Here is a 22,442-nt window from a genome sequence, read left to right as displayed (position 1 = left end):
GATTTGAACTTCACTGGTTTTTTTTTTCATTTTTGCAATGGGGTTAAGTGGCTTGCCCAAGACCACCTAGGTAATTATTAAGTGTCTGAGGCCACATTTGAACTCAGGTCCTCCTGACTCCAAGGCCATATTCTATCCACTATACCACCTAGCTGCCCCTGAACTTCACTATTTTAATAATCACAGTGTAATAAATTATGTTAGAGAACAACTAGACATACCTAGAGAGATCTCTGGGTGTCCATGAGAGCAAAGATTATTGACTGAAATTTTTATAATATTGATTCTGATTGATAAGCCTTCAAGATTAGAGCTGGTCCATATGATTCCAGAAGTTACTTTTCTTAGGTAACACAGGCAACAGTTTACAAGAAGCAAAACCAGAGCTCAGGTCCAGTTTTAACTCTTTTTTTCTTTCTTCTTTTTTTTTTTTTGGCAAGGCAAATGGGGTTAAGTGGCTTGCCCAAGGCCACACGGCTAGGTAATTATTAAGTGTCTGAGACCGGATTTGAACCCAGGTACTCCTGACTCCAAGGCCAGTGCTTTATCCACTGCACCACCTAGCTGCCCCCAGGTTTAACTCTTTTTTTTTTTTAAATAATTTATGTCCTTGTAATCTTATTTATTTTTACTTATGCATTTAAAAACATTATTCTAAGGAGTCCAGAAGTTTCATCATTCTATTAAAGGGAACCAGGTTTAACTCAATCAAATCCTCTCTCTACTCAACCACACTGCTTCCTCACTACTGAACCCAAACTCTCTCTTGAATCCCTCACCTTCCTCTTGCTTCTGAGAGAGAATATCCCCCTTCCACTCCTTGAAACTGGAGGTAATGGGGGGCGATTTACTGTCCTTTCTGTAGGTGTTGGAGCTGAGGGGCTGGGCTGAAGAATCCAATCTTCTTCCTGATGAGGCAGTCATAGGTCTAGGGATAGTGAAAGGGTTGGGGGGAAGGAAAGGGAGGTCAGGTGGAAAGGAAAAAAGGAAGAAAGAAAAGTCCAGGTTCCTCTCCAGACAGAAACCTTACCCATCCAATCAGACTCACCCAATCATTGCCTTGCAGCAATTGGGAGGGGATCAAGATCCCAGGATTCAGGCTCCTGAGTGATCAGAGAGAGAGACTGGAAGAGATAGAGAAGGGAGACTGAAAAAAAAAGGGATCTAGAAAGAAAATGAAAGAGAAGAGAAGATGGAAAGATAGAGATAGAAGGGAGAGATAAAGAGGAGACATAGAAGAGAGGAAAGGAGAGAAAGCCAGAGACAAAGAAGGGAAGGGAATTATTTTTTTTTTGCAAGGCAATGGAGGGTTAACTGGCTTTCCCAAGGCCACACAGCTAGGCAATTATTAAGTGTCTGAGGTTGGATTTGAACTCAGGTACCCCTGATTCCAGGACCAGTGCTCTATCCACTGTTCCACCTCTCTGTCCCAAGTTATTTTTTTTAAGAAAGAAAGGAGGAGAGAAAAATAGAAGAGAGAAGATAGAAATGACAAATGTGGGGGGGGGAAGATTGAAGGGCAGGAAAGGAGAGAGAGAAAGGGGGGGGAGAAAGGAATAAAAAGAGAAGGAGAAAGAGAGGGAAAACACAAAGAAGGAAAAGATGGAGAGAGCCAAAGAAGAGAGATGGAAAGAAGGGAAAGGGAGAGAGGGGGGGAAAAAAGAAATTTGAGACAAAGCAAGATAGAAACAGATATAAGGAGAAAGAGACAAAAGAAGAGATATGGAGAAAAAAGAGAAAGGAGACTAAGATAGAGGAAGAAAGAGAGATAGATAATGACATGCAAAGACTGAAATACAAGCCTAGGAAATGAACAGAGGCAAGATGAGGGAAAGTAGAAAAGTGGAAAGATAAAAAAAAGGGGGGGGAAGAGGGATAGGGTTAAGGAAAAAGAGAGGAAACAATGTAAGGTCAAAAGGGAGGAAAAAGAGGAGAAACGGAAAATAGATATGCCTATTGTTTAGGGAAATGGAAGATAAAAGGATCTAGATAAGTGAGAGGGGAAAGAGCAAAGGAAAAAAAGGACCAGATAGCTAGAGACATAGAGAGTGAGGCAGGCTTATACCCATTATGCTAAGGATTCTCCAGATCTGTAACACTTTGGCCATCTTGTGCTCTGGCTATGGGCTGACTGAGCAAGAAGAAACCCAACTCCTATCATCATTCCAAAGGCAAAGCCTTCAAGAGAGGTAGGGGCTGAGGGCAGTTCTGTCTGGCAGAGTCAAGTCCGGAGGAGCAGGAAGTGGAGCAGATGTGAGATGCTCTAAGCTAGGGCTTCCTACCGAGGCTTGCTGTTTGGCCTGTCCAAGTTCTGAGGCAGCTCTGTCTTCTTACAGTTTTTTTCTGGGTCGCTTGGAACCAGAGACGAGGAGGAGGCCTGGGTAGAGTTGGACACAATTGCTTTCCAGGATGTGGTACCCCAGGCCTGAAGCTGCCAGGTTGGGAAGGATTCTTCTTCCTCTTCCTAAAAGAAGGTATTTCATGAAAGCTAGCTTTGGTGAGGCCCCTGGGCTTCTCTCTTGGGCTCCCTCTTCTTCAAGGACTCATTTACCTCTAAGATCACAAGAGCATTTTTTTTTTAAGTTTTGCAAGGCAATGGGGTTAAGTGGCTTGCCCAAGGCCACACAGCTGGGTCATTATTAAGTGTCTGAGGTCAAATTTGAACTCAGGTCCTCCTGACTCCAGGGCTGGTGCTCTAACCATTGTACTACCTAGCCCACCCAGAAGAGCATTTTTTGATAGTTGTGGCAATTTCCTTTTGCCTTGAACTCTTTAACCCCTTGCTTCTCCCCAAACCAGTTTCTACTCCTGCCCTTTCCTCTTCTCACCTATCCCCATTCCCCTTGATATTACTCTTCCAGTCTGGGAAGACCAAGGATTAAGCTGGTATATTCAGTAGGACAAATAGATTCTAAGTCAGAAGACCTGGGCTTGAAATTCTGTTCATTAATTGGACAAGTCACACTTCCCCTCTTTGGATCTTGGATAGGAACTAGATTCGTGATTTTGTAAATTTAGGAAACTCTTGGATGAGTATATCAAAGCTGGGAAGGCCTTAGGACAGAGAACATCAGAGCTGGGAGGGGCCTTAGAACAAATTATCAGAGCTGAGAGGACTCTTGGAACAGATTCTAGAAAGGTCCTTAAAACATAGATTGGGGCTAGAAGATACTTTGTTTTTGTTTTTGTTTTTTTGTTTTTTTTGCAAGGCCATGGGGTTAAGTGGCTTGTCCAAGGCCACACAGCTAGGTGTCTGAGACCGGATTTGAACCTAGGTACTCCTGACTCCAGGGCTGGTGCTTTATCCACTATGCCACCTAGCCACCCTTAGAAGATACTTTGGAACACAATGTTCAATACTGAAAAGCACCTTAGAAAAAAGAATGTTAGAGCTGAGAAAGGTCTTAGGATATACAATGTTGGAACCAGAAGGGCCAAGACACCCCCAAAGCAACTATCAGAGCTGGGATTCAAATCCATGCTTCCTAATTCCACATCCAGACCTTTTCCCAATACTAATCTGGGAGGAGAGTTTGAAGAGAAATAAAAGCTCTTTTAAAAAATCTGGAAATTAGTTCTGTCTCCACTAGAATTTCACTTCATTAAGCCTATAACCAAGTGAGATCACTGGCCATTCTTGTTAAGTAAACCCAAGATATCCAAGTGTCAAAAGACCTGCCTTTCCTCCCCATCTCAGCTCTCTTCTATTGCTCTTCCCTAATTGAGCCCTCCAAACATTCCCCCCCCTCCCATCTGCCATCCCCAATGACCCCTCTTTACCTTCCATTCTTCATCAGTCCCTTCTTTCATGTTGTCCTTCTCTGGAAGGTCTAGGTCCCCTGGAAGATGAAGAGGCAGCACTGGTGGACTTTGCATCAACTGGGCCTTAGGAGCGTCTTCCCTAAGCAAGGAAGGGACAATGTCAGCTTGGTGTCCTTCTAAGTTCAAGAGGAGGAGGAGGAAATTCCAAACTCAAATATGCCTTGGTAGTAGGCAAGAAGTTAACCACTTCTGGTAGTTACTATTGGAGGCTTGTCAGGGATATTTTAAGTGGGATTACTTCACAGGATTTAGAGCTGGAAGAACTTTAATGTTTATAATTAATTTTACTTATTTTAAAATTAAATTTTATTGTTATTTTCTTTTTTCTTTTTCTTTCCTCCTTTCTGTTTTGGTAAATAGTTCCCCCCACCCCCCATTACATGTAAAGGTAATTTTCAACATTTTTTTTTGCAAGGCAATGGGGTTAAGTGACTTGCCCAAGGTAACACAGCTAGGCCCTTATTAAGTGTCTGAGGCCAGATTTGAACCCAGGTACTCCTGACTCCAGGGCTGGTGCTTTATCCACTTCGCCACCTAGCCGCCCCTACAACAGTCATTTTTAATAAGAATGAGTTTCAATTTTTTTCTCATTCTCTTTCCAAGATGTCAGACAATCTGATATAGGTCATACATGTGCAATCATATCATTTGTTTTTATATCACACATATTTACTAATGTGTCCCTTCCTTATTTCCTCTTCCAGGGAGCCATCCCTTATAACAAAGACTTAAAAAAGAGTGGGGAAAAAAAATTTCATCACAATTAGTTTAGAAAGTAAAAAAAAAATCCTTATATTATATGCTATGTTCCCCTCCCACAGAGCCTTCTCCTGCAGAGAAGGGGAAGTCCCTTCTCATATTGCTTCATCCCTCTCAATTCATAGAAGGGATCAACAAGATTCTAAAAGAGACCTAGGGATTTAATTAAGGTTACACAGCTAGGAATGAGCAAAATTCGAGTTCAAACTAAGGCCCCTGTTTTCTACACTGCAATTCTAGAGTTCCTTCATCTACCTCCTGTTGAATTTGGATTTCAGACTGTGACTGAGCTAGATCTAATCCTACATCCCTCCAAGCTCTAAAATCCACAATTTTCCCTTTCCCTTATCTTCCCCTGTTTCTTCTTGAAGGCCTTTTATTAGATAGAATGGACTGAAAAATTGTATTTCAGAAATCTCAGGTGTGCATCCTGGTTTTGTCATTTACAAGTTGTGTTACTTGGGGATATTACTTCCTTGCTTTGTCTCGTTTTCCTCTCCTGTTTCAGTAAGGAAAATTGTCTATGAATTGAGAACTTTTAGAAATAGGAACGTATCTCTCCGTCATCTTTGAAGAAGTGGGAGACTTTTGGTGGAGAACAATGCATACATAGTTGTACTTGGTTAATATATTTGTTAGTTTTGCTGAACTGTCTTTTTCCTCTCTCTCTCTCTCTCTCTTTTTTTGCAAGGCAGATGGGGTTAAGTGGCTTGCCCAAGGCCATACAGCTAGGTATTTATTAAGTGTCTGAGTTGGGATTTGAACTCAGTTACTCCTGACTCCAGGGCTGGTGCTCTATCCACTGTGCTTCCTAGCTGCCCCTCTCTTTTGTTTTTATATTTATTTTAAGGGATGGTTTCCTGGGAAGGTGGGTTGGAGAAGGATACTTGGGGAAAGAAGCTGATATAAAAACAAAAAGAAGCAATAGAATGTTTTGAAAAAAATTAATGGGAATTACTATGGTTACTGTAGACCTAGGTCTTTCTGAGTCAGGTTGAGTGGTTTCTTTTCTGAGTAGCCCTAGTCCTCTGCAGACCCATGGCCCCTTGTTATTCTGGTGGCTGTGAACCAGGGCAGAGAACTGGCAGAGAGGATGCTGAAGATTTCCTCACCCCCCCTCAGGCTGCATGGGTGTTGGACTGGATTGTATGTAGGAGCTGTCAGATGAGAGTTTCTCCAAAGGCAGTGGTATCAGAAGCAGAGGTGTTCCCTCCTCATTTTTTGAACTGAGCTGGAAGTTTTGGTCTAGGATATTGTCCTCAAACTGCTCAGAATTCTCCTCTGCTCTCTGGGGGGACATCCAGATGATCTGAGGACCTTGGACTTCCTGGGAGCTTGGTGTTTCTGGCTGCTCCATATTGTCTGGGTCTGTAGATTCCTTCTCTATCAATTCACTTTTTTCTTCAGTTTGTTGATCTGGAAAGGGCTGGTCCTCTGCCTCCTGCTATTAATAAAAATTCAGGGATCCATACCTGAGATCCACTCATTCTCTACTTTCACTACTAAACTTCTGGGGTCTCTGACAGCTAATGTTGACCTTTCCTGGTTTTCTTCAATCTCCTGACATCCCATTAACGCATGGCCATCTCACCATCAGTCTGCTGTCACTGATTTACTACCCCCCATCCCCGCCCTCTAACCCCCCCATCCCAATAAATGGGACTCTCCATATCAGATCTGAAACCTGGATCACACTTAGTTTCCCAGTATACCTGGTCACTGAGGAAGTTTAGATACTCATTTGTGCCCTGGACTCAAATGAATTGTTTGGTGACTAGGTCTGTGTAAACTAGCTTACTAAGGCTACCATTAATTGGTCTTAGACACCAGACCACAACTCCCCCAAATCTCCCATTATGGAGACATCCATTCAGACCATCTCACCATCTACCTGCCATCATTCACCTGCTTCTCTCCACTAGGACTATCACTGATCATACCAGGCTTGACAGCTATACCTCCACCTCTAGTCTTGAACTTATGTCCTGGGATGTTGATCCACACATCTTTTAAGGTCCCATCTTCCGCTGATTAGAGATGGAATGTGAACAACCTAGCTTACTTAGCCCAAGGTAACCATCAGCTGACCCTGTACACCAGGCTTCTACTTCATCTCCCACCTTCCACTGCGCGCAGAGACCATCTTACCATTTCTCTGACATCATTCACCTGCTCCTCCTCATTGGGACCAGGATTCTCCACAGCAGACTTGACAGCAGGACCACCACCTCTGGTCTTCTTGTATCCCAGCCCCAGTCCCTAGGAAAGTTAATTCATACAGCTTTAGAGATTCCATCCTAGAGCCCACTCCATTTGATTGGAGAGTGAATGTGTACCCCTAATGTCCTGAGCCCAGCATGGTCATTGGTTAGCCCAGAACACCAAACCATGCTTTTGCTAAACATCCCACCTTTTTAGACATCCACTCAGATCTTCCTATTATCTACCTGTCACCAACTCACCTGCTCCTCCCCACTGGGACCAGCATTCTCCACGCCAGACTTGGCAGTTGGCCCTCCATTTCTGTTCTTTTTATATCCAGGTCCCAGGCCCTGAGGATGTTAATCCATATATTTTAGGAGGTTCTACCCTAGGGCAAAGCCCAGTTGCTTAGAGACTAAATGTGGACCCCCTAGCCCACTTAGCCCAATGTAACTAGTGACTGACCCTAAACATCAGACCATACTTCAGCTACACTGCTTCCACCAACCACTGAGACCTTCTCACTATCTACCAGTCATCAACTCACCTGCTCTTCCCCGGTAGGACTAGGTCTCTCCCCAGGAGACTTCACACCAGGATTGCCACCTCTGGTTTTCTTGAATTTATGCCCCAGGCCCTGGGGAAGTTAATCCATACATCTTTGGAATTCCCTCCATGTTTAACTTTCCACCAATCACCTAAAACCATCTGAACATCTACCTGTCACCATTCACCTGCTCTTCTCCTCTAGGACCAGTACTCTCCATACCAGACCTGAGACTTGTGCCCCAATACTTGGTCTTTTTATCTCCAGGCCCCAGTCCCTGGGAAAGTTAGTCCATCTTTGAAAACATCACCCTAGGACCCAACCCAGTTGATTGGAAATTAGTAGAGGCAACTTAGACCACTTAACCCATTATGAACATTGGCTGGCCTGGACACAAGACCATACTTCTACCAAACCTCTCACTTCTTACCACCCACCCAGATCATCCCACCATCTACCTGTCACCACTGACCTGCTCTTCCCCAGTACTCTCCACACTAGGCTTGACACCTAAACCTCCACTTCTGGTCTTCTTGTTTCCCAATACTGGGCTCTGGAGAAGTTAAATCAAAAATAAATTATGTTGTGCCCACTTAGCACAATATAATATTTGGCTGGCACTGGACATTGGACCATGCTTCTGCTTCATCTCCCATCTCCCACCATCAACCCAGACCATCTCACCCTCTGCCTGTTGCCACTAACCTGCTCTTCTCCAGCATTCTCCACAGCAGACTTGACACCTGAACCTCCTCCTCTGGTCTTCTTCAATCCATGACCTAGTCCCTGAAGAAATTAATCTGTACATCTTTGGAAGTTCCATTCTGGAGCCCAGCCCAGTGATTGGAAGCTGAGGGTATGCACCCTAGCCCACTTAGCTCAATATAATCATAAGCTAGTCTTGGACACCAGACAAGTTTCTTTTTTTTTAAGGTTTTTGCAAGGCAGTGGGGTTAAGTGACTTGCCCAAGGCCACACAGCTAGGTAATTATTAAGTGTCTGAGGCCAGATTTGAACTCAGGTACTTCTGACTCCAGGGCCAGTTCTCTATCAACTGTGCCACCTAGCCGCCACAGACCAATAAACCACCATCCTCCAGACTTCCAGTGAGATTATCCCATATGTAATCCACTCACCTGTTCCTCACCACTGGTACTAGTGCTCCCTCCACAAGACTTGAGACCTGGACATCCACCTTTGGTCTTCTTGAATCCATGTCCTCCTAGTCCCTGGGAAAATTGAAACACATTTTTGGAGCTTTTGTCGTAAGGTAGTTGATTGGAGACTAAGTGAATGCAAATTTAGGCCATTTAGTCCAATATAACCACTGGTTCTCCTTAGATACCTTATCATGCTTCCACCTAACATCACACCATCTGACCATCCAGGGCCCCTCCCCCCCCAAATCCCTAAGATCCAAGTATCCTCAATCAAAAACTGTCCTCCCCTCCTAGAAGCCCTCCTATTCCCTGCTCCTATCAGCTGAGGGTAGTGAGTATTGGAAGTTCAGGATACTTCATTTGGAAAGAAAAACAAAACAAAAATTTTGTGGATTTCTTTATCACCTGAGGCCTCTATGAACTATCATCACCATCACGCCCTCTCCCCACATAGTATTCAGCCCTGCCTATATAATATCATTTCTAGAAGTTTCTACTTCCCACTTCCAGATCCTGGAAAAACTGGTATTCTGACCTATCTCCTGTAAGGTTAAAAACCCTACTTCTCTGCTCACTCCTCCTACATTCTCATTTCTATCCAGTTTGGCCTTAGCCCTCCCTATTCTTAGTCACAAGATCATAGGATAACAGGCCTAAAATGCGAAGGGTACTGATTTTGACACCCTCATTTTACATCTGATGAAAATGAGGTCCAGGAAGATTAAATAATTACCTCCAGAGTCTCCCAGGTAAAAAAGGTAACTGAGGTGACGTTTGAACTTAGGTTGTCTGACTTTAAAGTCAATGATCTGTGAACTCATCCAACCTTTCTGGAGAGAAATTTGTAACTACACCCAAAGGGCAACAAAAATGTGCATGCCCTTTGACCCAGTAATACCACTACTGGGTCTATACCCTAAAGAGATGAGGAAAAAGAGTAAAAACATTACTTGTACAAGTACATTCATAGCAGCCCTGTTTGTGGTGGCAAAGAATTGGAAATCAAGTAAATGTCCTTCAATTGGGGAATGGCTTAGCAAATTGTGGTATATGTATGTCATGGAACACTATTGTTCTATTAGAAACCAGGAGGGATGGGATTTCAGGGAAGCCTGGAGCGATTTGCATGAACTGATGCTGAGTGAGATGAGCAGCACCAGAAAAACACTTTACACCCTAACAGCAACATGGGGTGATGATCAACCTTGATGGACTTGCTCATTCTATCAGTGCAACAATCAGGGACAATTTGGGGCTCTCTGCAATGGAAAATACCATCTGTATCCAAAGAAAGAACTGTGGAGTTTGAACAAAGACCAAGGACTATTACCTTTGATTTAGGAAAAAAAACTGATATCTTATTGTCTGATCTTGCTATCTCTTATACTTTATGTTTCTTCCTTAAGGATATGATTTCTCTAGGGGCAGCTAGGTGGCGTAGTGGATAGAGCACCAGGCCTGGAGTCAGGAGAACCTGAGTTCAAATTTGACCTCAGACACTTAATAATTACCTGTGTGGCCTTGGGCAAGCCACTTAACCCCATTGCCTTGCAATCCCCCCCCCCCCAAAGATATGATTTCTCTCTCATCACACTCAATTTGGATCAATATATACCATGGAAACAATGTAAAGACTGGCAAATTGCCTTCTGTGGTGGGGGAGGGGGAAGGAAGTAAGATTAGGGGAAAAATTGTAGAACTCAAAAGAAATAAAATCTTTAATTAAAAAAATAAAGTCAATGTTCTTTTCATTCTACTCACTCTTTCATTCTATGTTCTTTGTTCTTTCCTTTTCCCCTTCTTTCCTTCTCTATCCCCTATCTATTGATAGGGAACTCTCCTTCATCCTGAATCTCTTCTTATATTCCTTGTATCTTTGGACACATTTTCAGAAATTTGGCTTTCTTGTGACAATATTGCATCCCTGGCTACCCTCTCTTCTGTGCTAACTGGTTATACTCTCATGCCCTCCATCATCCTTGAGTTAGAAGGCGCAAGCATAGACTGGGTCACTTTCTGACCATCCCTTTATAACGGCCACCTTCTGAATTGCCCTCCATCTATTTATATCCTCTGGTCCAAATTCTAGTTGCTACTTTCTGCCTCCTGTACTTTTGCTTCAACTCTTGCCTCCTCCTTGTCAATTTTAAGGTTCATGTGGATGACCCTTCAAGGACAATGCCTTCCTGGTCATTGGGCTCTTTACCTCCTGTGTTCTTGCAGAATTATAGACACACTGAATTGGAGAGTCAGAAGGCACCTCAGTAGCCATCCTGGTTCAACCCATACCTGAAATAAATCCCCGGTGTCCCATACCCAACAAATGGTCATCTACCCTGTCCTCAAAGGCTGAATTCTACTTTTGGACAGCTCAGCTAAGAAGTTTTTGCTGGCATCAATCTCAAATTTGCTTCTTGGCAAGTGCTACCTACTGCTCCTGATTTTTTCCTTTGGACCAAACAGAACAAATCTAATTATTTCTCCTTGTAACAGCACTTCAAATTTTTGAATACAGCTCCTATGTCCCCGCAAGACTTCTCTTCTTTGGCTAAACATTCCCAGCTCCTTTAGCTAGTTGGCATAGTGGATAGAAAGTTGGATGTGGAGAGTTGGGAAAACATGGATTCAAATTCAAATTCTGGGTGATCCTAGGCAAGTCACTTTTTTTTAGCTTAATTTTTCTCATCTATAGAATGTGGATAATAATAGCACCTGAGTTGTTGGAAACTTTCCAGCTTATGAAAGTCCTCAAAGTATGATGCCCCTCTCCCATCACAGGGCAATTCTGTAAAACTGTATGTTACAGAGGAATTTATTGATTTGCATTGGTAGAGAGAATTTCCATGCACTCCACAAAAAGTAGAGAAGTGAGGAACTAGAGATGTTGGATATCCTTTGATGACTTTTTCAGGGAGGGGAGACATGGGATGAGAGCTAGAGTAAGATATCTTGAGTTTTCTAAGGATGGAGAAGACTTGAGAATGCCTATAGGTAGCAAGGAAGGAACCAGGAGAAACTGATGATTAGAGAGCAGAAGGAATACATGGAAGGAAGAAATCAATAGATTGATAAGGTTTTATTTGTAATTATGTGTTAATGAGTAGTTTAGAATATTCATAGATATATGTATATCTATGTAATGACTATTTATAAAAAATAATCATCATATCATGTTATTTAAAAAAGTTAAATTCCCTATTTTGGCAACTGGAGGATAAATGTATCTTTCCAGCAGCCCCTGAACCTTCAAGTTACTCTTTCCAATAAGCTGCATAGACCTAGAGTAGCAACCTCTTAAGAGACTACTAAGTGATGCTTTCAAAAAAAATTAAGATTGATAGACATGCTCTAAGCCAATAAAATATCATATCCAATACTTATCCCTCCCTAGACAGTCCGATTCAGCTTTCAATATGCTCAGCAGCCTAATATTGCAAATCAACCTACCTTCCTATTTTTGTTATACTTCCCTATTCCAGTAAATTCTTTGGTTAATCAATTATATCATGAATATGTATTAATTTTATGAATATAGTTTTTCTTTTTGACTATCAAATAAACTCTATAAAGCACTCATTTGTAGTTTTAACTAATCACTGAGGGATAAGATGACCTGGTTTACTGGCAAGCTGCCAGTTTTGCTATTAAATTATTGTGCTCAGAAACTTTGTTCCTTGGATTTTTCCTTTTTAGATAATAAAAATCAGTCAAAGGGAATTTGCTGGAGGGGATAGGATCAAGGGTACTTGCATTAGAGAGAAGAAAAGGGCATGGAAAAGGGCAGCATTGGAGTACAGGAGACAGTTGGGAATGATGTCAGAAGGATTATGAAATAGCAAAGAAGTGAAGTAGAAGACCTGAGGAAGGAAGATAAGGTGTAGAGCATCTGTTCCATTATATCAAATGGGAATAGAGATGAATCATCTTGCTGCAGCAAAAGTTTAGTTAAAATTAGGCAATGAATATTTGTAATCTGTCCATTCAGCATTGTTCTGTTACTTCACTCTGAAGCTTGATAGCAGAAATGAGGGAGGAAGGTGAGGGATATAATCTGGGTATAGGTCTGGGCAAAGAATGACTGGCAAGAAGAGAATTGAACAAGGGATTCAAGAATAGATAATAGTATTGAATTGAGCTGATTTCTCAAATGGTCTGGAAGGGAAAGAAAAGAGTATAACCTGAACAAGAATGATCGTCTCTCTTATGTATTATGTATTATTTTCTCTCTCATGTTTTTTCTTCAGTTTGGATTTCATTCTTCTTTCACAACATGATTATTATGGATCTATGTTTAGCATAATTACACATGTGGAACCTATAATAGATTGCTTTCTTTCAGAGGGAGGGGGAGGGAAAGGAGGGAGGGAGAAAATTGTAAAATGCAAAACTTTATAAAAAATTATTGGTGAAAATTACCATTACATGTTATTGGAAAAACAAATTAATAAAAATATTTTTTTAAAAAAGAATGATAGTCTGAGGAAATACTTACAGATAGTGGAAAGAATGGAGATCATGAAGAATATGTTTAGAAGAAATAAGGCAGAAAGAGAGAGAGAAGGGGGTAAGATAGAGAAAGAGAGAGATAGAGACAGAGAGACAGAGAAATGGAGAGACACAGAGACACAGAGAGAGAAATAAAAGGTAAAGGAATTTGGGAGTTCTTGATCATGGAAGTGGAAATCTTGTAAGTGATGTTAAGATAAAGGATATGACCTCTCCTATGTGTACCTAACATAGAGTGAAAGAGTAGACCATGAGAGTTGAGTTAATTGACCGTGTTCCCTATGCAGGTGACTCTGGAAGAATGTCCAGAAGTGCACTACTGGGAGAGTGAGGAATCAGAAAACCAGCTCACCCAAGGAAGGAAGAAAAGGAATAACCAACAATCAAATACCCTCTATGGGGGCAGCTAGGCAGTGCAGTGGATAGAGCACTGGCCTTGAGATCAGGAGGACCTGAGTTCAAATTTGACTTCAGACACTTAATAATTATCTAGCTGTGTGACCTTGGCAAGTAACTTAACTCCATTGCCTTGCAAACAAACAAAAAACCACCTCCTATGACCCAGGCATTGTGCTAAGAACTTTCCTAATATTACTTTACTAACATTATGTCATTTGAGTCTCATACCCTATGAGATAAATCCTTTTGTGATCCCCATTTTTCAGATGAGAAAATTGATGCAGGCAAAGTTAAGGAATTCTTCCCAGGGTCACACAACTACTCAACAGAATTAGTAAGCTTAGAGAAGAGAAGACTCAGAGAAGGGATTGCGTGATTAGCTGTCTTCAAGCACTGGAAGGATTGTCCCAGAGAAGAGGGAGATTTAACTCTAGGTAACCACAGGAGGCAGATCTAAAAGCAAGAGGTGCATGTTACAGTAAGATGATCAACTTTGGCTCAGAATAAAGAGAAACTTCCTAAAATGTGGGTCTCCTGATTCACCCTTGCCCCCACCCTATGCTCTCCACAAAGCTTGGAAGATCTGAGCTAGGCAAACTCACTTGGTTTTCATGAGCTCCTTTTGTTGCCTTCTCCGAGCGAAGCTGAGCTTTCACCTCACACCCCTGAATGCTCGTGGTGGCTGACGATGATGTTGAAATATATTCAGTCCTGTCCTTTTCTGAGCGGAAAGAATCTTTTCTGGAGGAGAGAGTCACCTGTGTGTTGCCATTTGCAATCTCTTCTCCACCCCACAGGCTGCCTCCCAGGGTCTGTCAGTTCTATGATTCCTCTAGCCCCTTCAGAAGATGGAAGCAGAGTGTGAGTGGTCTCCCACAACATGAATATCAAAAGTGGGAGAGACTCCAAAGGTAGTACCCTCCCCTTCCATTTCTTCCAGTTGACTTTCCATCCAACCCTGTTCACATCTTTCTCCTCTGGGAGTTTTCCTACTCTTCTCACCTGAGAAAATTAATCTATCTTCTTCCCTTAGAATATTCTGGTTTGTATTCTATTGTATTCTATCTCCTGTTAGATTCCATCAAATTCCATGAAGGCAGGAATCCTGTCTTATCTTTATGCTTCACTTAACCTCCTTCTAAGCACGGTGTTTTCTGCACATAGAATGTTTGCAACAGATGGGTTCTTTGTAAATGTGAACTGTTATTGGAACGTAGAATGTTAGAGATGGGAGGGACTTCAGAACAGAGATGTTCGAGTTGGGAGGGGCCTTAGAACATAAAATGACAGAGGGGAAAGGACCTAAGAGCATAGGATAACAGAGTTGGGGGGGGGCTTAGAACATGGAATGTCAGAACTGAGAAGGTCCTTAGAATATAGAATGTCAGAGCAGAGAGGTGATTGAGAGATGAGTCTGACCACCTCATTGGCAGATTAATCATTAAATGGGCAAATAGCTTGCCTAAGATCAATAGCCAGCTAGTCTCCATTCCTTAACCAGGAAGAACCTATCCAGAACCTGCTTTTCTTGAAGTACAGTCAGAAAAATCTGAGTAGGGCACATGAAACTACATGGTCCAAGGGCCTTAGTCTTTGGGTTTGTTCTACCTGGCCCACAAAGCAAGAGATTTTAAGGGTCCTTGAGCCTGGGACCAGTGGTCATATTAAAGGGAGTATAGATCACTTCCAATTCAGCCAATGCTGATTTAGTGACTGCCATGCGTTCTCAATGGACTATTTCTGGTAGTCTTCAGAGGCTGATCTGCATATCATTTAACTGGACAGTTTTTCCTTCCTGAGTCTTGAATGCAGTTTTTCCTAGCACTGAGGTCAGTCCTTTTCTATTACATTATTATGCCTTTCATGTCATACATTCATACAATTTCGCCCCAAGAAATTCCACACACAAGACTATACAAAGCACACACAAACAGCACATAGATATAACAGATGCCTACATCATCATACATACAACACACACTGATACATGTATACAGTTACTGCTTCCACATCATGAGGGTGCTGCTATGATCTGGAATAAAATGTTTTGACTCTCCCTTTGTGCCAGAGAAGTCTGAATTATTATGGTATTAAAAGACAAAACAAGTTGATAATATACAATGCCATACATATATTTTATGCATTTCTGAGTTTCTGAACTTTTTCTGTGTCTGCTGACTTTTGGGTGTCACCTGTGGCTTCCACAAAACTTTCCCCAAATTCCCATTTACTTTTTTTTTTTTTTTTAGATTTTTCAAGGCAATGGGGTTAAGTGGCTTGCCCAAGGCCACACAGCTAGGTAATTATTAAGTGTCTGAGGCCAGATTTGAACTCAGGTACTTCTGACTCCAAGGCCAGTGCTCTATTCACTGTGCCACCTAGCTGCCCCCTCCCATTTATTTTCTTTTGCCAACTCATGATATATCAAAACTTTGATACAGAAATTTGTGATGTGGCAGGGCTAAAATGGAAGATGTATCTTCACAAGCCCACTCACATGCTTCATACATACAGACACATAAATACTTTTCTGTCCCTCCTCCCCAGAGGGAGAGGACATTCCAGGCACCCTTGGGAAGAGAAGGTTGGACCCTGGAAGTGAAGTTTCTTTGGAGCCAGTCCTCTCCACTCACCTGGCCCCGGCCCCAGAGCGAGGCCTCCTTCCCTTAGCCCTGTCATTCAAAGGCCCCTTCTCTGCCACTTCTCCCCGTCCTAGGATCTGCTCTGACCACCCAGCAGCCAATGTAGTCAGCCTCCCTTTTGCTCCTCCTGCTCCTGCCTCCTGCTCCCTGGCTTGGCACAGATCCGAGTGTTTTCCAGTCTTAGACTTCACCCCAGCTTGCTCCCTGATGGTACAATTGCCTCCGATGGAACTCAGCCAAGGATATCGCCCCTGGAGGAGAGACCCCACCCCGACGCCCAAAACATATTGGCCTCCATTTTGGCTTTGTTGAGGGGAAACTGATCATCCACCACCCTTCTGGAGCCTCCCCAGGCCAGTGGGGATCCTTTCTGATATTGGGGTGGGGGGAAAGGGGGAAAACAGAGGCAAGGTTTGGGAGGGCAGGGCAGGACAAAGGCAGGATGGCCCAGAATGGAGTTGGGAGAGATAGTGAATAGGTAGAAGAAAATGTTTTTAGGCCTCTGGGCATGCAGAATACCTTCAGATTAGTTCTATCTTGTTCTGAGATGAGGCTGAGAATGTGTAGCACCATCTGAGGAGAAAAGGATCTGCAGTTTAGGAGAAGCCAGAGATAGGAAAAGGGAAGGGAGAAAGGGATGGGAGGTTTTTCCAGGGGCAGTCAGACAGACTAGGGTTGGCTTTGCCCTCACCTGTATACTTTTTTTTTGTTTTTGTTTTTGCAAGGCAATGGGGTTAAGTGACTTGCCCAAGGTTACACAGCTAGGTAGTTATTAAGTGCCTGAGGCCACATTTGAACTCAGGTACTCCTGACTCCAAGGCTGTGTTTTATCCACTGCTTCACCTAGCTGTGTACGGTCAACTTCTGTTACACATCACATAGAAACAGTATGGAGTGGTGAGGACACTGAATGGAGAGTCAGAGGACCTGAGTTCAAATCCCAGCTTTGATATTTACTACCTGTATGAGCCTGGGTAAATCTCTCAATTTTCTTATCTGTAAGGATTCTAGTTCTAAATCCCATGATGTGCAGGGGCATTGAAGACAATGTTTTTATCTTTTGATAATGACCCTGAAACCTCATCTCTCCGGGTCCCCCCGCCAGCAGTGGAAATTTTTACCCATTCAGGCTTGCTCACCCCAGGTGACTCTTGCCCAGCTCCATGGCCTCTCAAACATCCTAAGTCATGTCCTTGGCTGCCACATCTTTTCTTTCTTCTTATCAGATCTGCCCCTGATACCTGAAGTTTCACTACTAAAACCTAATGCACTGGGTCTAAAGCATTATTTCTTGTCCTATAGAGACTGAAAAACTCCTTGAGTCATTGAATGGTAAGATAACGTTAGTCATTAACATTTGAGTGTTAAATTAGACCCTTATCTTTAATGCCAGACTTGATAGGGAGAGTGAAGAGATGGATCGAAAATTGGAGGGGCACCTTGAGTCAATATCGGAATGGAGGATGAAGTGAGGGTAGACTAGGACAAAGGGGGGAAGCCAGACCATCTTCATGGTTTAACCTGATGTGGCCCTGTGTATGATCCTCAAATTCAGAGAAAGCTTAAGGTCACAGTGAGTGAACTTGAGAACTTATAGAGTTAGCAAGCATGGGCAGGGGTATGGACCAATCCCAGATGCTTCCCAACTTAGTTGCCCACTCTACCTTACCTGACCAACTCCTGGTGTGATTTTTGGGACTTTCTCTCTGCTGTAGTTGACATTCTTCCTGCCTGTTGCTACTGGGGGCTCCAGAGCACCATCCAGTTCTGACAGTTGCTGACCCTGAGCTGTGATAGGAGTCTGAGAAGGCACCAGCCTCTGCACCTGGGCTCCCTTGGAAACAGTCCCAAAAAGGTGTTGTTCATTTTATAAGTTCAGTAACCCAAGCCTAGAGCAATCCTTCTGAAAAATTGTCCTGCTTTATGAGAACAGGGATTTCTGGAACTCCAGGCTAGGGTTATTCCTAGAATCAAAGAAGGCGAGATAGAGCTGGAAATGGGTCTTAGAAAATGGAATAAAAGGGCAGCTAGGTGTCACACTGGAAAGATCACTGGTACCTGGAGTCAAGAGAGCCTGAGTTCAAATCTAGCTTCAGAACTTATCAGTTAGGTAAGTTACTTAACTCTGCCTCAAAAAGAAGAGAAAATAGAATAAAGTTATATGGTTACAGTGAGACCTAGATTTAGAGTCTGAAGGCTGTGAATCAAATCCTGGGTACCTATTCTTTTGGACAAGTCACTTCAGCTCTCTGGGCCTCTGTTTCCTCATCTGTAAAATGAGGGGGTTGGACTAGAAGACCTTCCAGATTTAAGTTGATGAGTATGTAGATGAAAGCAGATGTGTTATATGTGGAGATGTGTGCTTATAGGCTCATTCATTTACGAATGAACTTGTTCAGGGATGCACATACAGGTGGCTATTGAGTGTATGTGGATATGTTACAGGTATGTATGTATTTGTATATTTTGGTCTTATGTATCTTAGCACATAGAATATTGGAGCTAGAAGGGAGACAGTCTAATCCAACCCTCTTGTTTAAAAGGGGTGGAAACTGAAACCCAGGGAGGTTAGGTTTCTTGCTTAGATGACCCAGTGAATGAGAGATATTGCCCCACAATACCAGTACTCATATTTATCCCAAAGTGGCCTTAGAGTCCTTATAATTGGGGCAATGGACCTGGGGCCCTCATGTAGTCCTGTTTGTCCCATAACCCTCCAACTCCCCCTTGGATTCATTCATTATCCCCTACCTGCTTCCTTCCTATATCCCTGATAGGCATCCCAAGGCACTCCTGGGATCTTACTTCACACCAGGCCAACCGGGCCTTCAAGTTTTTCCCTCTTCCTCTGGTGGTCCGCCCTTCTCCCATTTGAGTTTGAGAAGGTTCTCCTATTTCCTTTCCACCCATAGGCGTCTCTTGCTTACTCCTTCAATTGTTTCTTCCTCAGAACTCTCAGGCACTCACATTCCAGGGACTGAACTTTAAAGGGACAGACTGTATTAGTTCTCTGGAAGAGATGATGAATAGATGATCTGAGGTAGCAGGATGACAAACTCAGAGTCCATAATTGGGCTGTAATATTGGTTTTTCTAGCCTGGTAGGTTCTGTCAGTCAATTACATATCACAGCAAGTGTTTTAAAGGAAGACTGTTGAGGAAAAAAATAAAGTATTCATTTAAAACCTCTTCTGGGGGTAACTAGGTGGTGTGGTGGATAGAGTACTGGTCCTGGAGTCAGGAGGACTTGAGTTCAAAGCTGACCTTAGACACTTAATAATTGCCTAGCTGTGTGACCTTGGGTAAGTCATTTAATCCCATTACCTCACAAAAACAAAAACATTTTAAAAAAAATTTTTTTTAAATTTTTTAAAATTTATTTTTTATTCTCATTTTGTACAAATGTTTTTTTTACATTAATAAAATATTCTTGTTTACAAGTAAACAAAATACCCCTCCTCCCTCATGAATATAGATAGACTTGCTTGGGCGAAAAAAGTAAAGGGGAGAGAAAAAAATTAAAATAAAAAAATAATAGTAATAATTGTAGGTATAGCCAGGTGGCGCAATGGACGAAGTACCAGCCCTGGAGCCACAAGCACCCGAGTCCAGCCTTGTAAACCCAACAATCACCCAGCCGTGTGACATGCAAGCCACCGAATCCCCACTGCCCTGCAAAAACCAAAAAAAAAGAAAAAGAAAAAAAGACCCAAAATAAAATAAAATAGTAATAATAGTAGGGGTGGCTGGGTGGCAGACAGAGCATTGGCCCTTGAGCCAGGAGCACCTGGGTCCGAATCCAGCCCCAGACACCCAAAGATCACCCCGCTATGTGGCCCCAGGCAGGCCATCCAGCCCCACTTGCCCTGCACCCTCCCCCAAATAATATTAACAAAAAATGTGCTTGAGTCTTTGTTCCAACACCAACAACTCTGTCATGGGTGGATCTCATTCTTTATGATAAGTCCATCACAAAAGTTACTTCCATATTTTTCCACCTTTGCCATTGCTGATTGCAACTCCCTCCTTTCTTATTTCTCCACTACCATGTACTCTATTTTCTCTCTCCTTTCACTCTGACTCTGCTGTAGGGTAGTTGACTGACTCAGCAGACAGATCCCTGGTCCTGGGGCCAAGAAGCCCTGAGCCCCCATACCACCCCTTAAGCCCAGCATCCACCTGGCCCCATGGTCCTGGGCAGGCCTTCCAATCCCAGCCCCTTGCAAGAAGTAAGAAAGAAAATGTGTTATATCTGACCAGTCTCCCCCCATGGTCCATCCTCTCCTCCTTTATTCACATCCCCACCCCTTCCCCCTGCTCCCCCCTCCTTCTTACTTCAGATGTCTATATCCCATTGAGTATATATGCTGTTTCCTCTCCTAGCCATCTCTGATGAGAGCAAAGGTTCCCTCATTCCCCCTTGCCTCCCCCCTTCCATATCATTGCAATAGCTCATTGTAATAAAAAAATCTTATGTGAAACATCTTGGACTATTCCCCCTCTCCTTTTTCTTTCTCCCATTCCATTTCCCTTTTTTTCTATTGACTCCATTTTTACACCATATTTTATCTTTGAATTCAGCTTTCTCCTGTGCTTCAACTATAAAAGCTCTCTCTACCTGCTCTATTAACTGAGAAGGTTCATATGAGTATTATCAGTGTCATTTTTCTATGCAGGAATACATGCAGTTCATCCTCATTAGGTCCCTCATATTTTCCCCCTCTCCTCCAATCTCCATGCTTCACCTGAGTCCTGTATCTGAAGACCAAACCTTCTATTCAGCTCTGGCCATTCCAAAAGGAACCTTTGAAATTCCCCTGGTTCATTGAAAGTCGATCTTTTTTCCCTGGAAGAGGACATTCAGCCTTGCTGGGTAGTTCATTCTTGGCTGCATTCTAAGTTCTTTTGCCTTCTGGTATATTGTATTCCAAGCCCTACGAGCTTCCAATGTAGTTGCTGCTAAGTCCTGTGTGATCCTGACTGCAGCTCCACGATATTTGAACTGTGTCCTTCTGGCTGCTTGTAATATTTTCTCTTTGACTTGGGAGTTCTGGAACTTGGCTATAATATTCCTAGGGGTTGGCTTTTTGGGATCTCTTTCTCTGGGGGATCGGTGGATTCTCTCCATTTCTATTTTTCCCTCTGCTTCTAGAATATCAGGGCAATTTTCCTGTAGTAATTCTTTGAAAATGATGTCAAGGCTCTTTTCCTGATCATGCCTTTCAGGTATTCCAATAATTTTTAAATTATCTTTCCTAAGTCTGTTTTGCATATCAGTTGTTTTTTCAATGAGATATTTCACATTTTCTTCTAATTTTTCATTTTTTTTTTGTTTTGAAGTATTGATTCCTGATTTCTGGTAAATTCATCAATCTCCCTGAATTCTATTCTTTGTCTGAAGGATTTGTTCTCCTCAGAGAGTTTTCTTATCTCTTTTTCCATCTGGCCAATTTTGCTTTTTAAAGCATTCTTCTCCTCAATAACTTTTTGAACTGTTTTATCCATTTGACCTAAGCTGGTTTTTAGCATGCTATTTTCTTCAGCATTTTTTTTGGATTTCCTTGACTAAGCTGCTGACTTCATTTTCATGTTTTTCCTGCATCTCTCTCCTTTCTTTTTCCAGTTTTTCTTCCAACTCCCTCATTTGATTTTCAGTCTTTTTTGAGCTTTGTCATAGCCTGAGCCCAATTTCTGTTTTTCTTGGAGTCTTTAGATGCAGGAGCTTGTGCTTCCTCATCTTCAGACTGAGTATTTTGATCCTTCTTGGGCTCATTTGCAAAACATTTCTCAATAGTCTTCCTTTTGTTTCTCTGCTTACTCATTTTCCCAGCCTGGGCCTGGTTTGGGGGTGCTTCCTGAGCTTTTGGGGCACTCCCACAAGGGTCTCAGTGTGTGAGGCTCTGTCCTCCCTCCTGGTCTGTGAATGACCATAAGCACCTCCCTCTGCCATGGGGCTGAGGTGGGGGGGCCCTGCTGTTCTATTGGGGGGCCTAGACTTTGATCAGGATCTGAATGTGGTCAGAGCCCCAGAGTCCTGTTCCAGGGGCAGAGGACCAAGCGTGCAGTTTCTCTTCAAAAACAATTTTTTTAAAAACCCTCCTGAAATGCCAATTAAAGCATCTCTGGGATACCACCTCACATCTCTCAGATGGTCAATATGACCAGAAAGGACAATGATCAATGTTGGAAGGGATGCAGGAAATCTGGGACACTAATACATTGTTGGTGGAGCTGTGAACTCATCCAACCTTTCTGGAGAGCAATTTGGGATTATGTCCAAAGGGCAACAAAAATGCGCATACCCTTTCACTCTGCAGTACCACTACTGGGTCTATACCCTGAAGAGATGATAAAAAAGGGTAAAAAATATTTATAGCAGCCCTGTTTGTGGTGGCAAAAAATTGGA

General features: G+C 42.7%; 1 protein-coding gene across 8 annotated transcripts in view; it reads right to left on the bottom strand.

Annotated features, from left to right (window-relative positions):
- The window catches only part of SPATA21 (spermatogenesis associated 21), a 32,903-nt gene extending 13,921 nt beyond the window's left edge, over positions 1 to 18,982 (bottom strand). Inside the window, exons 1-16 of one of the 8 annotated variants that reach the window (XM_074218310.1) lie at positions 18,789 to 18,982; positions 17,707 to 17,871; positions 17,177 to 17,278; positions 16,557 to 16,610; positions 16,029 to 16,288; positions 13,998 to 14,136; positions 8,467 to 8,559; positions 8,036 to 8,116; positions 7,803 to 7,883; positions 7,331 to 7,420; positions 7,044 to 7,133; positions 6,730 to 6,840; positions 5,694 to 6,025; positions 3,781 to 3,901; positions 2,283 to 2,464; positions 780 to 928 (exon numbers count right to left, since the gene is read on the bottom strand). In XM_074218310.1, the coding sequence (XP_074074411.1) occupies positions 780 to 928; positions 2,283 to 2,464; positions 3,781 to 3,901; positions 5,694 to 6,025; positions 6,730 to 6,840; positions 7,044 to 7,133; positions 7,331 to 7,420; positions 7,803 to 7,883; positions 8,036 to 8,116; positions 8,467 to 8,559; positions 13,998 to 14,136; positions 16,029 to 16,288; positions 16,557 to 16,610; positions 17,177 to 17,278; positions 17,707 to 17,871; positions 18,789 to 18,947 (2,209 nt within the window). In that variant the 5' untranslated portion in view covers positions 18,948 to 18,982. Of the gene's footprint in view, positions 1 to 779; positions 929 to 2,282; positions 2,465 to 3,780; positions 3,902 to 5,693; positions 6,026 to 6,729; positions 6,841 to 7,043; positions 7,134 to 7,330; positions 7,421 to 7,802; positions 7,884 to 8,035; positions 8,117 to 8,466; positions 8,560 to 13,997; positions 14,137 to 16,028; positions 16,289 to 16,556; positions 16,611 to 17,176; positions 17,872 to 18,788 lie in introns of all 8 variants that reach the window. The other 7 variants (XM_074218311.1, XM_074218312.1, XM_074218313.1 and 4 more) reach the window with 7 other exon arrangements.
- Positions 18,983 to 22,442: the final 3,460 nt, after the last annotated feature.

The sequence above is a fragment of the Macrotis lagotis genome, chromosome 1 (genome assembly GCF_037893015.1).
Source record: "Macrotis lagotis isolate mMagLag1 chromosome 1, bilby.v1.9.chrom.fasta, whole genome shotgun sequence".
NCBI classification, from domain to species: domain Eukaryota; kingdom Metazoa; phylum Chordata; class Mammalia; order Peramelemorphia; family Peramelidae; genus Macrotis; species Macrotis lagotis.
This window is presented reverse-complemented; position numbering and strand designations above follow the sequence as displayed.